Genomic DNA, 20308 nt, shown 5'->3' with positions numbered 1-20308 from the left:
GACAAGGAAGAACTTTCAGCTCACTCGAAAGACTTTGAATCTCCGCACAATCTCTAATTTCCACGGAAAGCAGATTGATATTATTTTTCAGCAACCCCTCAGGCAAGTGTAGAATTTCCAAACATCCACTGATCATAAGATGAGTAAGGGAGGTAATCTTGGCTGCTGCCTCTACTAGTAATTCACTGCTACAATCAGACAATTCTAATGAGTCAAGAGAGGGAAGATCTGGCAATTTATTCAAATAGGGACATGCCTCGCATGTAAATTTCTTCAGACAATGAAGAATACTATGATCTTTATTAACTGACCATCCCAATAGATTGGGCATATTCCGGAGGGTCAGTTGCTTCAGTGATGCAAATTGAGTTGCCGAATCCTCTTCACCAGAACTATTGCAGAAATACATTGCGGAATCCATCCCGTCAACAGTGAGAACCTCAAGAAAAGGCAACTTCCCTAGTCGAGGCAGCTCCACACACCTGTGACATTTTAAAAGCCAGATTTCCACAATGTGTACCAAGTACATATTCATCAACCAACTGGGGAAATTTGCACCAATATAACCCTCTATGTGTAACTTGCTCAAATCAGAATTTGGTTGAAGGCTCTCAACAATGCGCTCAACATTTTCTCTTGTGCCCATTTCTTCAACTTGATCCCATATTAACTTTAGAAATCGGATGTGCCTCTTCCCTTTCAAGTTAGCATTTTTGGCACATATCTCGTCGGACAAATTCTCAAGGTTCTTTATCATTAATTCACCATGAAGATCAAGTCTCTGCAACTCGGAAATGTCACTAGCAGCAGCCTTGCTAACAATGTAAACTGGCAATGTTTGCAGGGATCTCATTTTTCCAATGCCACCAGGTAACATGGTTAAGGATGTGCATCCGTATATATCCAGATGTCTAAGGTTCACCAACTTTCTAATTTCTGCCGGAAGTTCTATCAGATGGTTGCAATCCTTAAGTATTAAAGATTCAAGATTAAGGAGGCAACAGATAGACTTTGGCAATGTTTTTAGCAGAGTATGTGAAAGATTGAGGTACCGTAGATGTAATAAAGTAGGAGACAAATTGGAGCTTCAGTTTTCAAGATTCATAGACGAGTAGGAAGAAGTTGAACTTGAAACTTCAAAAGAATTGGGCTTTTAGCTCGCGTCTCCTTGCAAGAAAATTATATTCCTTTGCTTACTTTCATTTGGCATGTGCTTCTCCATGTTGAAATGCTATATGGTTGTTCTATTGACCATAGTACATTGTGAGCAGATCTGAAATTCTTCTTGTTCAACTTTATGTGAAGTGAAAATGACAAATGGTAAAAACATAAGGGCAGTCCTAACATCTCGTGTTCATACAAAGTCCGAAAAAAAGGTCGCACCTCAACATGGGCGAATCTAGAGTGTAGTTATTGGGTTCCCGGAAACCCAATAACTTTTGCATAGACCTTCCATTAAATATCTGTAAATATCTAACTGTTAATCCAGTTATTATTGTATATTAATTTGAGGTTACGACGGGAATCCATAAACTTCAAATCATGAATCCGTTTCTGCACCCCAAGGGGTGTGATGCAAACGTTAGTAGTTGGCTAGTTGCATTCATGGCTCGAATCAGTGACCCATAGATTATACGGAAACAATTTTACTGATGCTTCAAGGCCGTACTTTGCAATGATATTACGGGGGAAGTAAAAACTCTAAGAGGTCTGTTTTTCTCTTAGTTTTTATTTTTCTTCATGGAGCGTGGGGAAGTCCATAAAGAGAAGAAAGGAAAAGGAATGCTGAGAAACTTGAGTATAGGACAAAATAATTATAAATGGATGAAGTGAATAGATCTTTTTTTTCTTTAAGGTAATAGGGATATTATTATCAGAATATCAAGGTTTAGTACATTACTTGACCTTTCAGGGGTGGGTAGTCCCTATAAGGCTTGTATGGTTCATAATATAAAGATACAAAGAAAGCAGAGTTAGATAAAATTAATTATAGGAAAAAACCCTTAGATTCATTCAGCCTACTTCCATCAGCTACTTGGTTTTCTTCTCCGACAATAGAATATATGTATATTTCTCTGAAAATATGGTATTGTTATATTTCCTAGCCTAGTTAAGGCTAACTTGCAATCATCAATATGAGCATAATGTTCATTTTTATTCAGTTTACAAAAGTTAGTAAGAGGAGGGTTTCCATTTGAGTTGTTCAGCAATTTGGAGGATCCTATTGGTACACGGCCATACATGTTAGGGCAGTACATTCAATTGCCATCGTAACAACTAACAACATTATGTATAGTGGATATCACGCACTGCTTGTTTATTGTTAAATAGATTGTTGCATCGGTTTAGCCAAAAATGTAACAGAAAGGGAATAACTCTTGCCACTTCAAGTTATGCACAATATTATACTTTCTGTCCAAGGACAAAGGGTTTGTCAAGGTAAATGTTTTTCGATCTTTACCTTTCAAGATATTGCATATAGAAAGAAAGATAGCCGGTCCACTTGGGCGCACGGCGGCCAGAACCTAAAGCAAGTGGTCCCAAGAATTTAAGGGCTCCAAAACTACTATTTCTCTCTATATATATAGTATATTGTTTATATAATTATTTCTTAGTATTGATAAATTTATTTATTTATTTTCATATTAAATTTTAATAACTTAATATCTTCCTCTAATTATTATAATCAAAATAGTTTTCTGTTATTTTTACTGAATTATATTTCTCTAATCATTATTTAGTCACGTAAATATATCTAATAATCTAATTTATCATTTATTTTTATCACATAAATTATACTCCATCCGTCCTAAATTATATGAAGGTGTTTGACTGGATATGGAGTTTATGAAATAAAGGAAGGTTTTTGAAACTTGTGATCTAAAATAAAAGGTATCAAATAAGTTGGGACGGGGGAAGTATGTTTTATGGGTTATCTCATTTCAATTGTTATGTGATCAACGTTAAATTCATTCAATTTTTCGTACTTTATAAAACCAAATTCTTATTTTTTTTCATTTCACATACTCACTTGTCTAATATATATATATATATATAAACCCAAATAGCCGTCAACCCAACTACTTAAACTAAAAATAGCCCGTGGAGGTATACTAGGCGTAATATATGCATAATTTATGTATTATATGTGTATATTATGTATAATCAATGTATAAACTATGCATATGGCTAGAAAAAGTAAACAATGAATATGGGTGGCTATTTGTGTAAGATCCCTAAACTAGCTAATATTAGTGCTCTACTTTAGGTCTCAGATGCTACTGAGCCGCCCTGCTTGGGCGGTCAAAAGTTTTATGTAAAAAGGACCAAGGAGGCTTCTATCCAAAAGGATGAGGAGGAGGAGGAGGAGCTAGCTTCAGGGGCGGAAATGAATGATTACGAGATGAATAATGAGACAAAGGAGAGCACTTAGATAATTCACTTTGAGTATACTCATAGGAATTTTTTCACCGAAGGGGTGGATTGAAGCGATTGCAGTACTGTTGGTATTTTGTTGAAATTCCCCCATTGATCCAAACAGCTTTTTCATACTTACATTAGGATGATATGCTCATCATTTTCCACCTAATTGCAGCCTACGCAGAATAAACAAGCCAAAGGAAGTGCTCTATCTTGTTCGCAGCTTTTAATTTCTAGAACCACATGTAGTTAAGCGTATGATCTTTTTCAAAAAATTCAATTTAACCAAAAAAAAACAATTATAAAAAAGTTTCATTTATAAAGATAAAGGGAAAACAAGTATAAACATAAAGATCTCAAGGAAAACAGATGAATGATATCTGGCTGCTAAGCACATAATGACTACTTAACTTTGCTCGCTAAAAAGCCATTTTAGTTTCAAAATCATTTAATGACTACTTAACTTTGCTCAACCCAAACTAATCGGCTATATGAATCCTTTATATCCATTCTACTCTAGTTGGACGTATTTCATTTCAATACTCAATAATTTTTTATTTTTTTTTAAATTAAGGATTCTCTCCACGTTATCTAGCAAAAATTCAAGGGCTCCCACAAACTAGAGGATCTTAACTCCCACAATAATTCTCCACTAACATACAAATCTTTCACGAAACATAAAATTCTCCTGGCAAACCCAATAACTAATGCAAGTTTAATAACAATTACTCTACCTATGCTCGCAAATTATAGTCGGTCTTAAGTTCCAATGAATAACAAGGGTGGCAGAATGTTGCTAGCCAACGTAAACCCAGTCCGATATGAGGTTCAGACTGTCAAGGACGAATTCTTTTCCATATCAAAAGCAAGAAACAGTGCCTTTACTATACTTATGTTATTCCATGTTGGTTTTACCAACTATCTACTTTAGCTTGTCGAATAAAATGACATCCTCCTTAAAATGCAAAACCATCATCAAGAAAAGTCAAACTAACATACAACAAAACTGGAGTACTTTATATTAATACCATAATACTATATTTCTTTTAATCTCTGTGAACCTCAACTCAGGTTGAACAAAATGAGAAGTAAGAGTATATAATGTTCTGATTGTTTCAGTGAAACCAGAAAAAGTAATTGATCTAATATGCATCACTTACCTGTCATAGCTTGGATATATGGGCCATTAATCTTGATGAATGGGACATGTTTTATCTTGTGCCAATCTTCTCCGACATCCTTTCTGCATCTTACTCCCAAGTTTGGACAGCCCCATATAGACAGAAACTGAAGCTTGGTTAGCTTTTTCACTGATTCTGGTACAGAACTTAGATTTTCACAGTACCACAGCTCCAATTCTCTAAGAGAAATGAGATCTCCTAGCCATTCTGGGAGCATATACATCTTAGGACAGCTCCATATATGCAGAGTTTGGAGAGATGTAAGGTTTTGCATAGTCATCGGCAAGATTGTCAAGTTTTCACAGTCAGAGAGTGATGCATATTGAAGAACCTGTAAACTTTGTAATCCTTTTTCCAGGCTAATGTTACGACAACCATGAATGGACAAGGACTTCAAAGTTTCAAGTCCACATGAATCGAGCACAGAACTGAGACTGTTACAGTTACTGATGCTTAATGACTCGAGACAAGGAAGAACTTTCAGCTCACTCGAAAGACTTTGAATCTCCGCACAATCTCTAATTTCCACGGAAAGCAGATTGATATTATTTTTCAGCAACCCCTCAGGCAAGTGTAGAATTTCCAAACATCCACTGATCATAAGATGAGTAAGGGAGGTAATCTTGGCTGCTGCCTCTACTAGTAATTCACTGCTACAATCAGACAATTCTAATGAGTCAAGAGAGGGAAGATCTGGCAATTTATTCAAATAGGGACATGCCTCGCACGTAAATTTCTTCAGACAATGAAGAATACTATGATCTTTATTAACTGACCATCCCAATAGATTGGGCATATTCCGGAGGGTCAGTTGCTTCAGTGATGCAAATTGAGTTGCCGAATCCTCTTCACCAGAAATATTGCAGAAATACATTGCAGAATCCATCCCGTCAACAGTGAGAACCTCAAGAAAAGGCAACTTCCCTAGTCGAGGCAGCTCCACACACCTGTGACATTTTAAAAGCCAGATTTCCACAATGTGTACCAAGTATATATTCATCAACCAACTGGGGAAATTTGCACCAATATAACCCTCTATGTGTAACTTGCTCAAATCAGAATTTGGTTGAAGGCTCTCAACAATGCGCTCAACATTTTCTCTTGTGCCCATTTCTTCAACTTGATCCCATATTAACTTTAGAAATCGGATGTGCCTCTTCCCTTTCAAGTTAGCATTTTTGGCACATATCTCGTCGGACAAATTCTCAAGGTTCTTTATCATTAATTCACCATGAAGATCAAGTCTCTGCAACTCGGAAATGTCACTAGCAGCAGCCTTGCTAACAATGTAAACTGGCAATGTTTGCAGGGATCTCATTTTTCCAATGCCACCAGGTAACATGGTTAAGGATGTGCATCCGTATATATCCAGATGTCTAAGGTTCACCAACTTTCTAATTTCTGCCGGAAGTTCTATCAGATGGTTGCAATCCTTAAGTATTAAAGATTCAAGATTAAGGAGGCAACAGATAGACTTTGGCAATGTTTTTAGCAGAGTATGTGAAAGATTGAGGTACCGTAGATGTAATAAAGTACCAACTGACTTAGACAACTTCTTTATCCGACTACCACTGCAATCTAATACCCGAACAGATTTAAAGCTCGAAAAGAATCTCTTGGATAGTTTCGTGATATTTCTCTGCCCATCCAAAAGAAGAAATGATCGCAGCTTTTGAGCACTCCTCAACATGCCAAGTTTTTTGGGTACCATCTCACTCCCGAGCATTGATAAGTGGCGTGTGGCCGCAGGAATAATAACTTCCTTGCCAAATTCTGTTGTTAAACAATCAACACCACCTACAGATTTGGAAAGATCGTGGACAAGATCATGCATGTCACAGTCAACTATATTCCCATCAAAATCTCTTCTCACATTTTGGAAGAAGGAGCGCCACAACAACTCATTGAAATAACCATTCCCAGCTTCTTCAGGTGGCATGCTTTCAGAGGATGGAACAAATCCTTCCGCTATCCATAGGCATATCAAGGTGTTTTTATTTATCCTATAGCCCTTAGGAAATATAGAACAATATGCAAAACATTGTTTCAGATGTGTCGGCAAGTACTCATAACTTAATCTTAGGGCCGAAAGACTTCCAGCTCCGTCTTCATGTCCCATAAGATCCCACATTGCACAATCTCGGATGAAAGACCACTCAGATTTCTGATTCTTCAAGCACATTAAACTTCCAAGGGCCTTTGCCACTAAAGGAACTCCCCTACATTTCTTGGCGATCTCTTTCCCAAGCTCTTCAAGAGCTAATAATTCTTTTTGCCTATTCTTGTATGCCAGTTCCTGAAACAAGGACCAGCAATCATCATCCGAAAGGCCTTCCAAACGATATGGATTTGCTGTGCCCATCAGTAGCGCAGTCTTCTCATTTCGAGTAGTCACTAACAGCCTACTACCATCCAAACCATTGTGAACTAAATTCTTTAGTCTCTCGTATTTCTCATGATCATCATCCCATACATCATCTAGGACAAGCAAAAATTTCTTGCCCAATATTAGCGCTTGGACACGCCGCAGGATCGCCTCCATCTCTACAAGGTTACAACTACTACCAGTGGCATATTCTATGATTGCTTTAAGAAGCCTTTTCACATCAAATCCTTTTGAGACACAAACCCATATTCTTGTATCAAATTTATCCTCTACAAAAGCATCATTGTAAACCAATTTTGCAACTGTTGTCTTCCCAATTCCTCCAATTCCAACAATGCTAACAACCGGTACATCAGATTCTATAAATAGCTTGATTATGTTTTCTTTATCCTTATTTCTACCAAAAACCTTTGATTCAATTACATAAGAGTCTGACTGTAGTCTTTCACAAGAAAAGCATCTCTGATAAACAACATCCCTAAAATGGAATTTGGTTCTCTCATTTGCAACCAATTCTAACTTTTCTCCAACTTCTTTCAGTTTCAACTTCATACGGTAACCCAGACAAAGTAAAGTACCATTCAGATAAAGAGAAGTCACAGCATAGGAAACACAATAATGGGTTTCTCGGTCATCGAGAATTACCTTATGGAGGAGCAATTCAGTCAAGTATTCATCCAATAAATCATCTGCTTCATACACAATGTCTTTGAGCTTCACCAGCCAGTTCTTCAACGCTTTATCTTTCATTTGCCTATCCTCAGCATCTTGTAGTACAGCTTGAATTGTTGATACTGTGCTCTGCAGATTTATCATCTCCTTCTTTGTACTTCCTAGCAGTCCATTTTTTTGGAAAATTTGGGAAGATATCTTTTGGAAAAGGACTTCCATTAGAGCTGAGAGTACTGCTTCTGCCATGGCTGCTACTGAAAATTGTGGGTGCCTATGACTGTGAGAGTATCAACAACAACAAGTAATTTCCTTAGATGAAATGCTAGTTTTCTTGATCGCACTATAGCGAAGACTATGAGTCAAATAAATAGTAAGTCAACTAATAAACTCCACAATTTATTACAGTCGTAACAGCTGGTGATTTGTGTCAACTAACCAATAATTTCTCCATTCATCAATTGGCTCCAAATTTGAATATCAACAATTTGTAAGGATCGATTGGTTCAAATACTAAATGAAAGTACAATAGGAGGTTCGAATTGTAACTTTAGCTGTTATCAATTGGCTTTTGAATAATTTTTTGAAAATATCTTTCAATAGAATTAAAAAAAATTATTAGAATTTTAAATATTTTTAAAAGTATTAATTGTTGTATTTTATCATGAATTTCCTTTTTGATGTTGTTAAAATTAAATAATTGAGACAAACATGTATCCACGGCTACTACCGCATAACCACCAACTATCATTCCATAATTACCATATGTAAGCTGGTTTTACTAGCCCATCCATTAGCAATCACCACCACAGAAACATCACTATTAATAAATTAATTAGCACCACTAGTTGCTAGTGGCCACTATCGCCGTGCTTTTAAAATGTGTTTTATCAAACAAATAATTTTTGCTACACCATATAAACAAAGATTCTCTATATTTTGTTGATATAATATTTAATTTTATCTAAATTTTACTCTAATAAACTATACACATTCAAATATTGAGAAAATATAACCTTAATTAGTCACACTTCGAATTTAAATATAATCAAATATTTATTCCCCATTGAAACATCTTAAATTAAAAGAAACATGCCCTACACTCTGTTTGCAACATTATAACCCATCATTTTATAATGTATTATATTGTATTGTATTGTATCATTTTATGGATATAATGTTTGGGTAGATTGTATCGTATGCTATTGTTAAATAATATTTTTGCTGTTTGGTTTGACTGTATCGTATTGTACTATAACTGATAAGTTTATAAAATACCCTCTATTGTTTTAAATATTAAATTTACTAAGAATTACACATAAAAATTATATGAAAGTAAAAATATAATCTGAGCCTTAAATAAAGAAAAAATAGTTTGAAAACTAACATATGGAAGATATTTGCAAATTACTGATGTTATTGTAATGGCTTCCAAAGCCAAGAACGAGTCACAACTTGAAGTGAGAACGACGGCAGAAATAATACATAATACGTATTTGGGAAGAGTAAGTATAAAATATGATAAAGGAAAAATAAAATTATGGAATAATAAGTAAGGACACAATTGAAAAGAAAAATATGAAACAATCCCACTACACCCATCCAGTTGTATAAAAAAATGTGGCTTTTCAATATTCCAGAATAATAAATTTAATAATACAATACAATCTATTTTAAATAAATAATAAAAATAAATATATTTTGAGATAACAATATAGGATGAGTAACAACCATCCAAACAAATGTTTAGTCTTATTTCTTAACTTATTATTAGTCTAGTTTGGTTAAATATTTAGGAAATGACCCCTTTTTAACTTTTGGCATCGTCATTAAAATATTTAACAGGCTAATAGGAGAATGTCCATTAGGGCTTTATTTGGGTTTCCCTCTTCTTTTCTGGACTATACACACAAAAGAAGCCTTTACAGCGTTTGCTAGGGTTTAAGGAAGAGTAGACAAAGTAGTAGTTGTCGTCTCTCTCACGAGATCAAGAAAAATGCAGCCCTATGGAATACAAGGAATGCTGAAAGAAGGCCACAAGCATCTTTCAGGTCTTGACGAAGCTGTCCTAAAAAATATCGATGCTTGTAAACAGCTCTCCGCTATTACTCGAACTTCTCTCGGCCCAAACGGTACTTCCTTTTCCGAGATCTTATTTTTACACAATATTGTTAAATAGGATCTGTTTCAATGAGATTTGTTTGTATAATATTTTCTTTTTTTGGATAAGCAATGTGTATGTTAAAAATAAGTTATGGATAATTAGCTGCTGACCACTTTTTTTGTTCAATGGGTATCATTTCATAGTCAATCTACTAAGAAAGTGGCATTTTTTGATGGATAATGCTAATGTAATGCTTTAATCCTATACATGAAAATAAAAATGCACAGCACTTCTTTAAAAATCGCACAACAAAGAAGAAAAATCGTAGTGATGCATTTATTGACAAAATTATGCAGTAACTACGGATAACATCTTAAAATCTGTATCTTGTCATCCCTTTATGGCGTATTCTCGAAAATTGAACCATTTTTCTACTTATACGATTGCAGAGAGCATAAACATTTTTTAAAAGGATTTTTACCTCCATCACAAAGGTTTTGAATATTTCAGAGATGAAGGTGTGAATGATTATCCTATTGCTTTTATATCCTTGGCCAAAGGTAAAATTGATATAACGTTAGTCTGATAAATAACCATTGGCAGGATACAAGTTTTTTTTCCATTTTATTATATTTTTTATGGTTATTTCCCATTTCACTTTAATAGTTGTTAGTTGCTGAGGTGCTTTAAAAAAATAATAATCTAAGTAGATAAATAAAGTAGACATTTTGTCAAGGGAGCTCACCAAACTTAGCAATATGTAAGTTAAATTGGGGAAGACTAATATAGTTTTTGAACTCTGAAGGAGTGTGTTTGTAATTATCAGGAATACATGATGGTCCATGCATGCTCCTTTCTATTATCTTTTAGATAAGTTACTTTTGTTCACATCTTTTTGTCATTTATTTGTTTAGGTATGAATAAGATGGTTATCAACCATCTGGACAAGCTTTTTGTCACAAATGATGCTGCCACTATTGTCAATGAACTTGAGGTCCAGCACCCTGCTGCCAAGATATTGGTTTTGGCTGGAAAGGCACAGCAAGAGGAGATTGGCGATGGAGCTAATTTGACTGTTTCATTTGCCGGGGAGCTCCTCCAAGGTGCTGAGGAGCTCATCAGGATGGGGTTGCACCCTAGTGAGATTATCATTGGTTATAATAAGGCGATAAATAAGGTACATTATATGTTTTACACTAATCGTGCTTACTATACATTGACTAGTGATCAGAGATTTACTCGCTAGTGCTCCACCCTTGCAGACAATTGAATTATTGGATGGGTTAGTCGAGAAAGGTTCTGAAAATATGAATGTCACAGACAAGAATGAAGTTATTTCACGAATGAAATCTGCAGTTGCCAGCAAACAGTTTGGACTAGAGGATGTCCTGTGTCCTCTTGTTGCTGGGGTACATGACCTGCTCTTCTCGTAACATTCTTGGTGGGTTTTAGCCGTCTTGCTTTCTAATTCATCTATTCTTGTTGTGTAGGCTTGCATTCAAGTGTGCCCTAAAAATCCAGCAAACTTCAATGTGGATAATGTACGGGTTGCAAAGCTCTTGGGCGGGGGTTTGAATAATTCCTCCATAGTCAGAGGTATGGTGTTGAAAAGTGATGCAGTTGGGAGCATAAAGAGGATAGAGAAGGCAAAGGTGAGCTGTTACAAACTCATTCCAGAAATTCTTTTACGGTGAAGTCTAGTTAAAATGTTACAGTCTATTTCCATTTCCCTTTGTTATTCAGGTTCAGCTGTTGTTACCCTGTCTGATTGTAGTTCAGATTTTCACCTTCACTTTGCCTTTTGTGCTATGTTCACCCATTTGCAAGATTTATTTTAGCTTTCTTCTTTTCTATTTTTTTTGAATAAGTAAGGTCTGTTTCAGCTTTTTCTTCCTAATCTTTCATTTCTTGAGCGGATAAAACTGCTATATGGTAGTTGTAGGATGGTGTGGTTGTTTACTTTTTGAAAACAGTTTCTTCAACATACTTCATATAAAAATAGTTTCTTCGACATGATACAAGAATTGTGAGTTGTAAACCAACCAGTTATATGAAGATGCAGTTTATAATGGATGATATTTACAATCTACAATCTAAGTCCCACCGTAAGAAGATTAGTAATTTCAGTGGTCTTGCTGCACCAGTTTTGATTGTTAGTCTGCGTGGCTTGCTGGAAGATTTGGGCTTCAAAACTTAATAGTTTGATTATACCTGGATGCCTGTATTCCGACACAATCTTCAGTTTTTCTCATCCCTACCTAAGGTGAGCTTCCTCTCCAAAACCGCTCGCTACTTATTTTCGGGTTGAAGTGACGTCCAATATTTTCTCACGTTTCCTGGATAACTGCTTTCCTCCTGTACCCTCTTGCTTTTCCTTGCCTTCACATCATAAAGGATCAGAACTAAACCCCAGCACCTGCTTCTTCCATGGATTGTTGTTTTCGCAAACCAAATTTTCGTTGTTCCTCATTCGTTTTTCTTCATCCTTTTCGAGCATCCGTTGGGGACACTACACGAGTTTTTCACGTAACTAAGGGGACTATAGTAGTTGAAAATGCTAGGATAAGGGTTGTGTCATACATATTGGGGGCTTAACACCCCCTCCCCCCAAAAGCAGATGGGACAAAGCTACTGGGTTGGAGATATAATCCAGAAGTTACTCGATATGGGCTGGAAATGCATACTTCTAAAACAAAATGAATATGTGCTTCCTTGATCCTCTATGTTTGGTACTCCCTTCGTCCCAACTTATGTGGCACTCTTTCCTTTTTAGTCAATCCCAAAAAGAATTTCACCTTTCCTTATTTAAGAATAATTTAACATTAGAATTCCTACTTTACCCTTGATGATTTGATTTACAGCCACACAAAATATTTATGGTTTGTTTAGACCACAAGTTCAAAAGTCTTCTTTCCATTCTTAAACTCCGTGAGGAGTCAAACACCGCCACATAAATTTGGATGGAAGGAGTATTTGCTTGCTGGTTGTATGCATGGAAAATCTTGGCTTGTTCTCGTGTGATTTGCTTTGGCTTGTATTGCTTAATTACTGTTACCATTATCAAAAAATGTCCTCTCAGGTTTGGTCCCTAGTTGTAGTTGTAATGACTGGCTACATTAGCATACACACAGTTGAACTGTCATCCTCTTAGCTTCAGCCTTCGCTTGTTTTTTTGCTTAACTAACCATCTACTCCAATGCAGGTTGCTGTTTTCGTTCAAGGCGTTGATACATCTGCGACTGAAACGAAAGGAACAGTTCTTATTCATAGTGCTGAGCAGGTAACTCATAGGGACTACATTGCTTTTTAATTAAGAAGTCTCATTGGTGTAGAAAGTCTATGCACAAGTATTTTGTTGTTTCTGGATGGAGTTAAGAGATGTTAATTGACTAACGGCGGTGAACATAAAAAATGATAGATGATGCATTTATTTGTTATAAGACAGGAAATGCTAATTCTGATTTCAATCTGATTTCTGTGGTCTTTTTTACCTTTTCAAAAAAAAAAACTGATTTGTGTGGCCTCTGTTGGAATAAATTTTCTATGTACATGAATTGTAGGATTAGGCTTTGAAGTCTAGGATTAGCACCACTCTGAATTGCTTTACTACGAAGTGATTTGCAAATTAAAAAGTACCATAGATTCTTTATTTGTACGTCATGGTTTTCTTACATGGTTGATCTTAAAACTTCAAGTCATTTAAATTCCAAAAGAAGTTATTTCCAAATGTCTTTCCCTTTTATTTTATTTACCTATTTGTCTTTCAACTTTTATCAGTAATCTCTTTGTCTCTTGTATTTGCAGCTTGAAAATTATGCAAAGACCGAGGAAGCTAAGGTGGAGGAACTTATTAAAGCAGTTGCTGACTCGGGTGCCAAGGTCATTGTCAGTGGAGGAGCTGTGGGAGAGATGGCTCTACATTTCTGTGAGCGTTACAGGTAAGACAAATACTGTATTTCCTTTTGCATATGATGTTATTAGTTAGGGCCTTTTTGTGTACTTTATAAATAGGGAAAAGGGCCAAATATACCCCTCTACTTTCATATATTGTCTACATTTAACCTCCGTTATACTATCGGGTCAAATTTACCCCTACCGTTATACTATCGGGCCAAATTTAACTTACAATCAGCAAACTTTTAAAAATACCACTTGATATTTAAGTAATCCAAAATCTCCCAAATTCTTTTTATTTAAATCACTTGTTGTTCTTCTTGCTCCATTATTTTCAAAAATTACTATTGATTTGAATGCTAAAGTTATTAGACTATACAAATTATTCATAATTTGTTTTTAATTACCAGTGCACCCATTTCTCTTCTTGTAATAAATAAAATTGGTTTAGAATTTTATTTATTTTTCAATCATATACATACCGTAGAATTTAGTGGGTTTATTTATTGTGTACTATATGCAGCTGATCATCATGTATGTACTTGTATATTCAAATATATTTTGTCATTGCCTGGTTAGTATAGAGTTCGATCGACTAACTTAAAAGTGCACAATGTGTAGGCATTTAATTAAAGCAAAATTAAATTAGACAATGTAAAGTCTCCGAGGAATTTCAACTTCAATCACTAATACTTGCAAAGTCTCCATACATTTGGTGCAACGAATTCATTAAAATTGGGATGTTGTAAATACTTTTAGAATTTAGAAAAGCTACCTAATTTAGATTTTTCAATTTACTATACTTTGTTTATTCGGTTGTATTATTTAATATTTTTCTCTTTTTTTTTTCTCTAATTCAGAAAGCAGGTAAATGGCAATTATTTCAAAAATAGTGGACCAAGAAGAGCAACAAGTAATTTAAATAAAAGAAATTTGGGAGATTTTGGATTACTTAACAGATCAAAGGGTATTTTTAAAAGTTTGCTGGTTGTAGGGGTAAATTTGGCCCGATAGTATAACCGTAGGGGTAAATTTGGCCCGATAGTATAACGGAGGTTAAATATAGACAATATATGAAAGTAGAGGGGTATATTTGGCCCTTTTCCCTTATAAATATGTTTCCGGGGAGTTGTATGATTTTCTGGAAATGAGCAGCCAAAAGAAGCTAATTGGGTGTGTGTGTGGGGGGGGGTGTCATTATGGGTCATTTATCCGCACATGTACGTACCCATGATACTCTTAATTTATATCAGAGGATTATCTTAAATTTTTTTCAAAATACACCAAGATGGTTTCAAACTGTGTTTAAAAATAAAGTTAAAAGCGATTATTGTCCCGAAAAAATCTGTGCAACTATGGTGACTGATATTCTCTTAGATTTTCGACAATAGAATTCTTTAGCTTCTCAGTAGGGAGTGTGATTTTATAAAATCTTTCTCATCTTGCTTGGGATTGTCGATAATTGGCAAAGCAGATCCTCCTAACTTGGCCTTTTTCTCCTCTTAATTCAACTATCCAACCAACAATTAAGCTCTTTCATACTATGTTACTCGGACTCTCCGAAAATATCGCCGATTGTGTGTCGGATTCTCCAAAAGCAGTGTATTTTTGGAGAATCCGACACGGGTGCCACAGTATTTTGGAGAGTCCGCGCAACATAGCTTTCATATAAGCATCATATAGTGCTTTATGGCTGGTATCCTTTGGTTTTGACTAATTGAGCTTCCTGTTCATTGGATAAAAAGAAAGGGACTTTAGGGGATTCTACATTAAGTAGCAATTCAAAAGGTTTTGGCTTGTGTAATTTATTGTCTATTTTTATTGCTCTCATTATGTTGCTAATCTTCCTATGCTTCACATGTGCTTTTTTGGTACATTCAGTGCTTCATATTTAACTAGTTGGACTTGTACTATATTTAGTTGAAGCTTTTCATTATAGAAAGGGAAACTTTTGAACTGACTATAGTAATTGTGTCTTCGTGTTAAAATGCTTGTGATATAACTCAGCGCACAAGTTTTTCAGTAAAGCAGTTGACCCTCAAATTGTTTAGGGTTGATTTGGTTCCTTTGCCACTAATAGTGAAGATATACTGAAAACAGTTAGTGCCATGAAAGGACACATTAAAACTATTTCCTCTCCAGATAGAGGAAATTCGCTTGTTTGAGCAATTGGAAGGAGATGTTAAAACTATTTCCTTTTTACATGCTGATAGATTTTGTTGCCTTTATACCCCCCCCCCCCCCCCCAAAAAAAAAAAAGAGAGAGAATCTGTTACCTCTCAAAGAAAATTCTTTCGAATTCATTAGATAGTCTTTGTTTTATGCTAACCAGACCGTTTTAATGACCTCTTCTGATTTTATTGTTGCTTATAGACTAGTTATTGTTTTCACATCTGCCAGGGTATAATCTTGATCTGCTTCATATAGATTCCAGTGTTGTTGCCTCTCAAAGAAAATTCTTTCGAATTCATAGGTAGTCTTTGCTTTATGCAAACCAGACCGTTTTAATGACCTCTTCTGATTTTGTTTTGCTTCTTAGACTAGCTAATGTTTTTACATCTACCCTTGTGTAATCTGGAACTGCTTCATATAGATTTCATTTTTTTTTGAGGAAGGTAACATCGAGATTTCATTTTTGTTTTTTGCAGGCTTATGGTATTGAAAATCAGCTCCAAGTTTGAACTCCGCCGTTTTTGCCGTACTACTGGGGCGGTTGCGCTTGTAAGCAAACTGGAACTGTTTCATGATTTATGTTAAAAAGATAACACTTAAAATTCTTATAACATTTTTCTTTGATTGTGAAAACAGTTAAAGCTTAGCCAGCCAAATGCAGATGACCTTGGCTATGTTGATTCTGTTTCAGTGGAGGAAATTGGCGGTGTTAGGGTAATTATCTTAGATATTATATTTACATTCAGGTTCATCAGTTTAGCTGGGATTAGCAGTAAATCTGATTCCTTAAATATGTAATATAGGTTACAGTTGTGAGAAATGAAGAAGGTGGAAATTCTGTCTCCACTGTTGTGCTGCGGGGAAGCACTGATAGTATCTTGGATGACCTTGAAAGAGCCGTTGATGATGGTGTAAATACATACAAGGTAGCCGAAGTAAAAACATAAATATTTATCACCTGCTAGCTCTTTTCCTTCGAGGTTCATGCATGCATAATAGTCTGTTGTGATTACTTGTCCCTTCATTGTTAGGTATTGCTTGGAAATAGAATTGGATTTCAGAATTACATTTTGAAACATGATTACTATAATTGAGGCATTGACAAATGATGGATAGCTATGATTGTGTCCGGTTATAATCTTGAATGCTTTGATTGCTCTATGTTTGTTTCAGGCAATGTGCAGGGACAGTCGGATTGTACCTGGAGCTGCTGCTACTGAAATTGAGCTGGCTAGCAAGCTGAAAGAATTTTCTTTCAAAGAAACTGGGTATTGTTTTTGTTGCTTTTTCTTTGCGTATGAGCTCACCTATCACTGCAGCCCAACTTTTCTGTTGTGTAACTCCATCGCTATTTTCAGGCTGGATCAATATGCAATAGCAAAATTTGCTGAATGCTTTGAAATGGTTCCTAAAACGCTAGCTGAGAATGCTGGCCTCAATGCAATGGAGATTGTATCATCCTTGTATGCTGAACATGCGTCTGGAAATACCAAAGTGGGCCTTAACTTGGAGAAAGGTGTCTGTGAGGATATCTCTGCCTTGAGTATATGGGACCTCTATGTTACCAAGTAAGCTGCTCTTTTCTTGGTGTTTGTTTTCTTCTTTCAGTAAGATGTGCTGGAAAGGACCTACGCGAACACAAAAATCTAGATCTTCTCACTTGTGCTTGTTCAGTTCTATCTTTTTCTTAAATAAATTTCCGCTATCATGTCTATAGTTGATTCAATAGGACTGGAGTAGCATTCAATGACATATTCCTGATGTTAATGTTTGTACAGTTGTTTTTTTTACAATTATTGGGTAAGTTAATTATATAGCTAGTTTCTAGAGAGACTCTTCTATCAATCGTGAGCAATTCCCTAGAGATTTCGGCTGCCAACCGCTCATTTCTGATTACGACTGTGAAACCAAGGATGATCTGATATACTCAGTAACTTAAGCCTAGAATTTGGGTAAAGCAATTGTAGTAAAACAATTGTAGATCGGGTTGAATTTTGTTTCGTCTCCTAAAGGCAATTGTCACTGTAAAACTGTAGGGAACGAGGTTCTCTTTTCAGTTCCGAGAGAATCTTGGATTTCTTACATTTTTTTTGTTGGATATTTTGATTGCTGGATGGAAGGACAGAAGCAATCGCCTATTGGCTTGTCAGAAAGTAATAGGTGGAAGATCCACAGGTTAGGAGATGCATTGTTACTTAGAAAGCAGAAGCTGATTGAGAGGGGGACAGCGAAGAATGGGAAAATCCTTCCTACTACTACCTCCGTTCCAGTTTATGTGAACCTATTTCCTTTTTGGTCCGTTCTAAAAAGAATGACCCCTTTCTAAATTTGGAAACAATTGTTTCCAAATCAGGAAAGAGGTCATTCTTTTTGGCATGGACTAAAAAGGAAATAGGTTCACATAAATTGAAACGGAGGGAGTATTAGATTTTTTGTCCGGTAACAACTGAGTTGGACACTTGGGTAAAACAAAAGCAATGATGGAAACAAGATCATTTTTTTATTTATAAATAATGAAGAAACAAGACATTAATTTGCATTGACAAGCTAGTGTTTAGCGCGCTATGGCTTCTCAGCATGCTGTAGGTCCCTTCATTCTGTCTTATATAGACTTCAAAAGAGTACTCAGATTATTGGTTTAGTTTCAAAAGGCAATTTCGTAGTCGGTGGAGTCCAACCAACCATATGGAAGATTTGCTAAACAGAGGCACCGAAAAAGGTGACTTTCTTTCACATGGTGTGCAGTGTGGGATGCCATCTTGAAGTTAAGTACTATAGTTGGTATTGTTTGTGTAAGATGCATGGTGTGAATATGGATCATCTTCTACTATATACTAGTAGCTGTTCTTCGGAATTACGAAGCCTGATATATTCCATATGTTACAATCAATTGCGTTTCTTAGAATAATGGCTGAAGCAATGGCAAGCTAGAGGGTGAAAAAAAATGGACGCTGAAAACAAAGGTATGGACGACTGCTCAATTATGTAACTTTTGGCCGGTATGGAGTTATGCTTTTAAGGATAAGTCTTTTGGTCGGTATGGATAGAAGGAATAGTAGAATTTGAAAGTGTCAATCGTAAAAGCTCTCATTTCGTTTGGTTTTTGTGTTAGGAGGCTGGACTACTGGAGGACACTATTAATGTATAAATGGCTGGTTTGAGAGACTTAATATGTAGTAGTGAAACAACAATGTTATATGGTGATCAGATCTTGATATATTATCGATAAAATATATATTGATTTATTAGTTAAAAAAGTTAAATTGGGTCCTCCCCTTGCACACTAATGTTACTATTCTTATTGTCATCACTATTTGATTTGTTTATTTCCTGATAAACTACTATTTCATGATTATATATTCTGTACCCCGAGTAAGTTCCTTTTTGGTGGATTCAGTAGCTTTTTATGCTAATCCCTATTCCCTAATGCATCTTGGTCCTTTTGAGCAGGTTTTTTGCTCTAAAATACGCTGCTGATGCTGTCTGCACAGTGCTTCGGGTAGACCAGGTAACTTATTACTCTGCATTAGCTATTCATTTCATGTTTTACTCCTGAGAAGTGCACACTCTGTATTAGTTGGCTTGATACAGATGCATGGAAGAATCTCTGAGTATTAGTTAGATTAAAGTTCGATCATCGATGATGAAAAGGGATAAGAAAGAGCTCTTTTGTTACCTTCAGTTCATATTTGATACAAACTGATTGACGTTCATATTTGACTTGCTTTTTTGTTTGCTAATGTAGTTTTTATTAAGTTCTGTTTTAAATTTTGCGTAGGCTTCTTTTGCCTTCTCTACTTTTCTTTTTAATCATCTATTTTTTGCTGCAGATTATAATGTCAAAACCAGCTGGGGGTCCAAGCAGGAGAGATCAACCAGCAGGGATGGATGAGGATTAATCTTTAATCTCCAATTTAGGGGTCGGTTTAGTACGGTTTTGAAAGAATTCGGTTCAGTATTTTTTGTTTCGATTTTAAAAATGTTATATCAGTACCATACTAACTTGTGTGGTTTGGTTCACTTTTTGGTTTGTGTGATTCAGTAATTTCGGTTTTACTCTTTAAAGTTGTAGTGTATGAGCCTAACTTGTAATCGTGATTCGTGAGACTGATTCTTCAAACTCAAGCAAGAAAGACAGAAGTTAAAGAGAACAAATTAAATCAAACAGGTTGATGATGTTTCATTGTAAAACAAGACACCTTTTTTTCGAAGTGTATCAAAGTGAAGAAGTCAGCTGTGGGAAGGTCAAACATTTTTTCTACCATTTTTAATAGGAACAATACATAATCCTTGTTTAAATTTTGGTTCGTTTTGCAGCTTACACACTTATATTATTTTGTGTTTGTATTACTCTCGTGAGCTATCTTTTTTGGTATTTATTACCACCCTGGTTTGAAATCTGATGAGATCCGCCAAATACGTACATTTTTGTATGATGGTGCTCATAAATATTTAAAGCTTGCGCTTTTTCTTCCAAAATCT

General features: G+C 35.6%; 2 protein-coding genes across 3 annotated transcripts; one reads left to right on the top strand and one right to left on the bottom strand.

The window, feature by feature from the left end:
• Positions 1–4416: 4416 nt before the first annotated feature.
• On the bottom strand, positions 4417–8175 carry LOC107824180 (disease resistance protein RGA2-like). Its single transcript, XM_016650928.2, has one exon. It carries the CDS (start codon positions 7903–7905, stop codon positions 4573–4575), a length of 3333 nt encoding a protein of 1110 aa, XP_016506414.1. The 5' UTR covers positions 7906–8175; the 3' UTR covers positions 4417–4572.
• A 1221-nt stretch (positions 8176–9396) lies between these two features.
• Positions 9397–20125, top strand: LOC107824172 (T-complex protein 1 subunit theta). Of its 2 annotated transcripts, XR_001656803.2 has the most exons (14): positions 9401–9788; positions 10675–10937; positions 11023–11169; positions 11251–11412; positions 12963–13040; positions 13565–13698; positions 16303–16375; positions 16463–16540; positions 16630–16752; positions 17000–17094; positions 17185–17394; positions 18730–18789; positions 19277–19334; positions 19657–20125. XR_001656803.2 is itself a non-coding variant. In XM_016650915.2 (13 exons), the coding sequence occupies exons 1-13, from the start codon at positions 9653–9655 to the stop codon at positions 19723–19725; spliced, it is 1626 nt and encodes a 541-aa protein (XP_016506401.1). In that variant the 5' UTR covers positions 9397–9652; the 3' UTR covers positions 19726–20125. The 2 variants fall into 2 exon arrangements, 1 of the variants encoding a protein (XP_016506401.1); XM_016650915.2 differs by lacking the exon at positions 18730–18789 and having other exon boundaries at positions 9397–9788.
• Positions 20126–20308: the final 183 nt, after the last annotated feature.

This window comes from Nicotiana tabacum, chromosome 19 (genome assembly GCF_000715075.1).
Source record: "Nicotiana tabacum cultivar K326 chromosome 19, ASM71507v2, whole genome shotgun sequence".
NCBI lineage: Eukaryota > Viridiplantae > Streptophyta > Magnoliopsida > Solanales > Solanaceae > Nicotiana > Nicotiana tabacum.
The sequence above is the reverse complement of the archived record's forward strand: the minus strand, read 5'-3'. Positions and strand labels throughout refer to the sequence as shown.

Coding starts and splice junctions, on each gene's coding strand:
- LOC107824180 (XM_016650928.2), bottom strand. CDS start 7,905: ATGGCAGAAGCAGTACTCTCAGCTCTAATGGAAGTCCTTTTCCAAAAG.
- LOC107824172 (XM_016650915.2), top strand. CDS start 9,653: ATGCAGCCCTATGGAATACAAGGAATGCTGAAAGAAGGCCACAAGCAT. Junction 17,395..19,276: donor TGGGACCTCTATGTTACCAA/GTAAGCTGCTCT, acceptor CCTTTTGAGCAG/GTTTTTTGCTCTAAAATACG. Junction 19,335..19,656: donor CAGTGCTTCGGGTAGACCAG/GTAACTTATTAC, acceptor TTTTTGCTGCAG/ATTATAATGTCAAAACCAGC.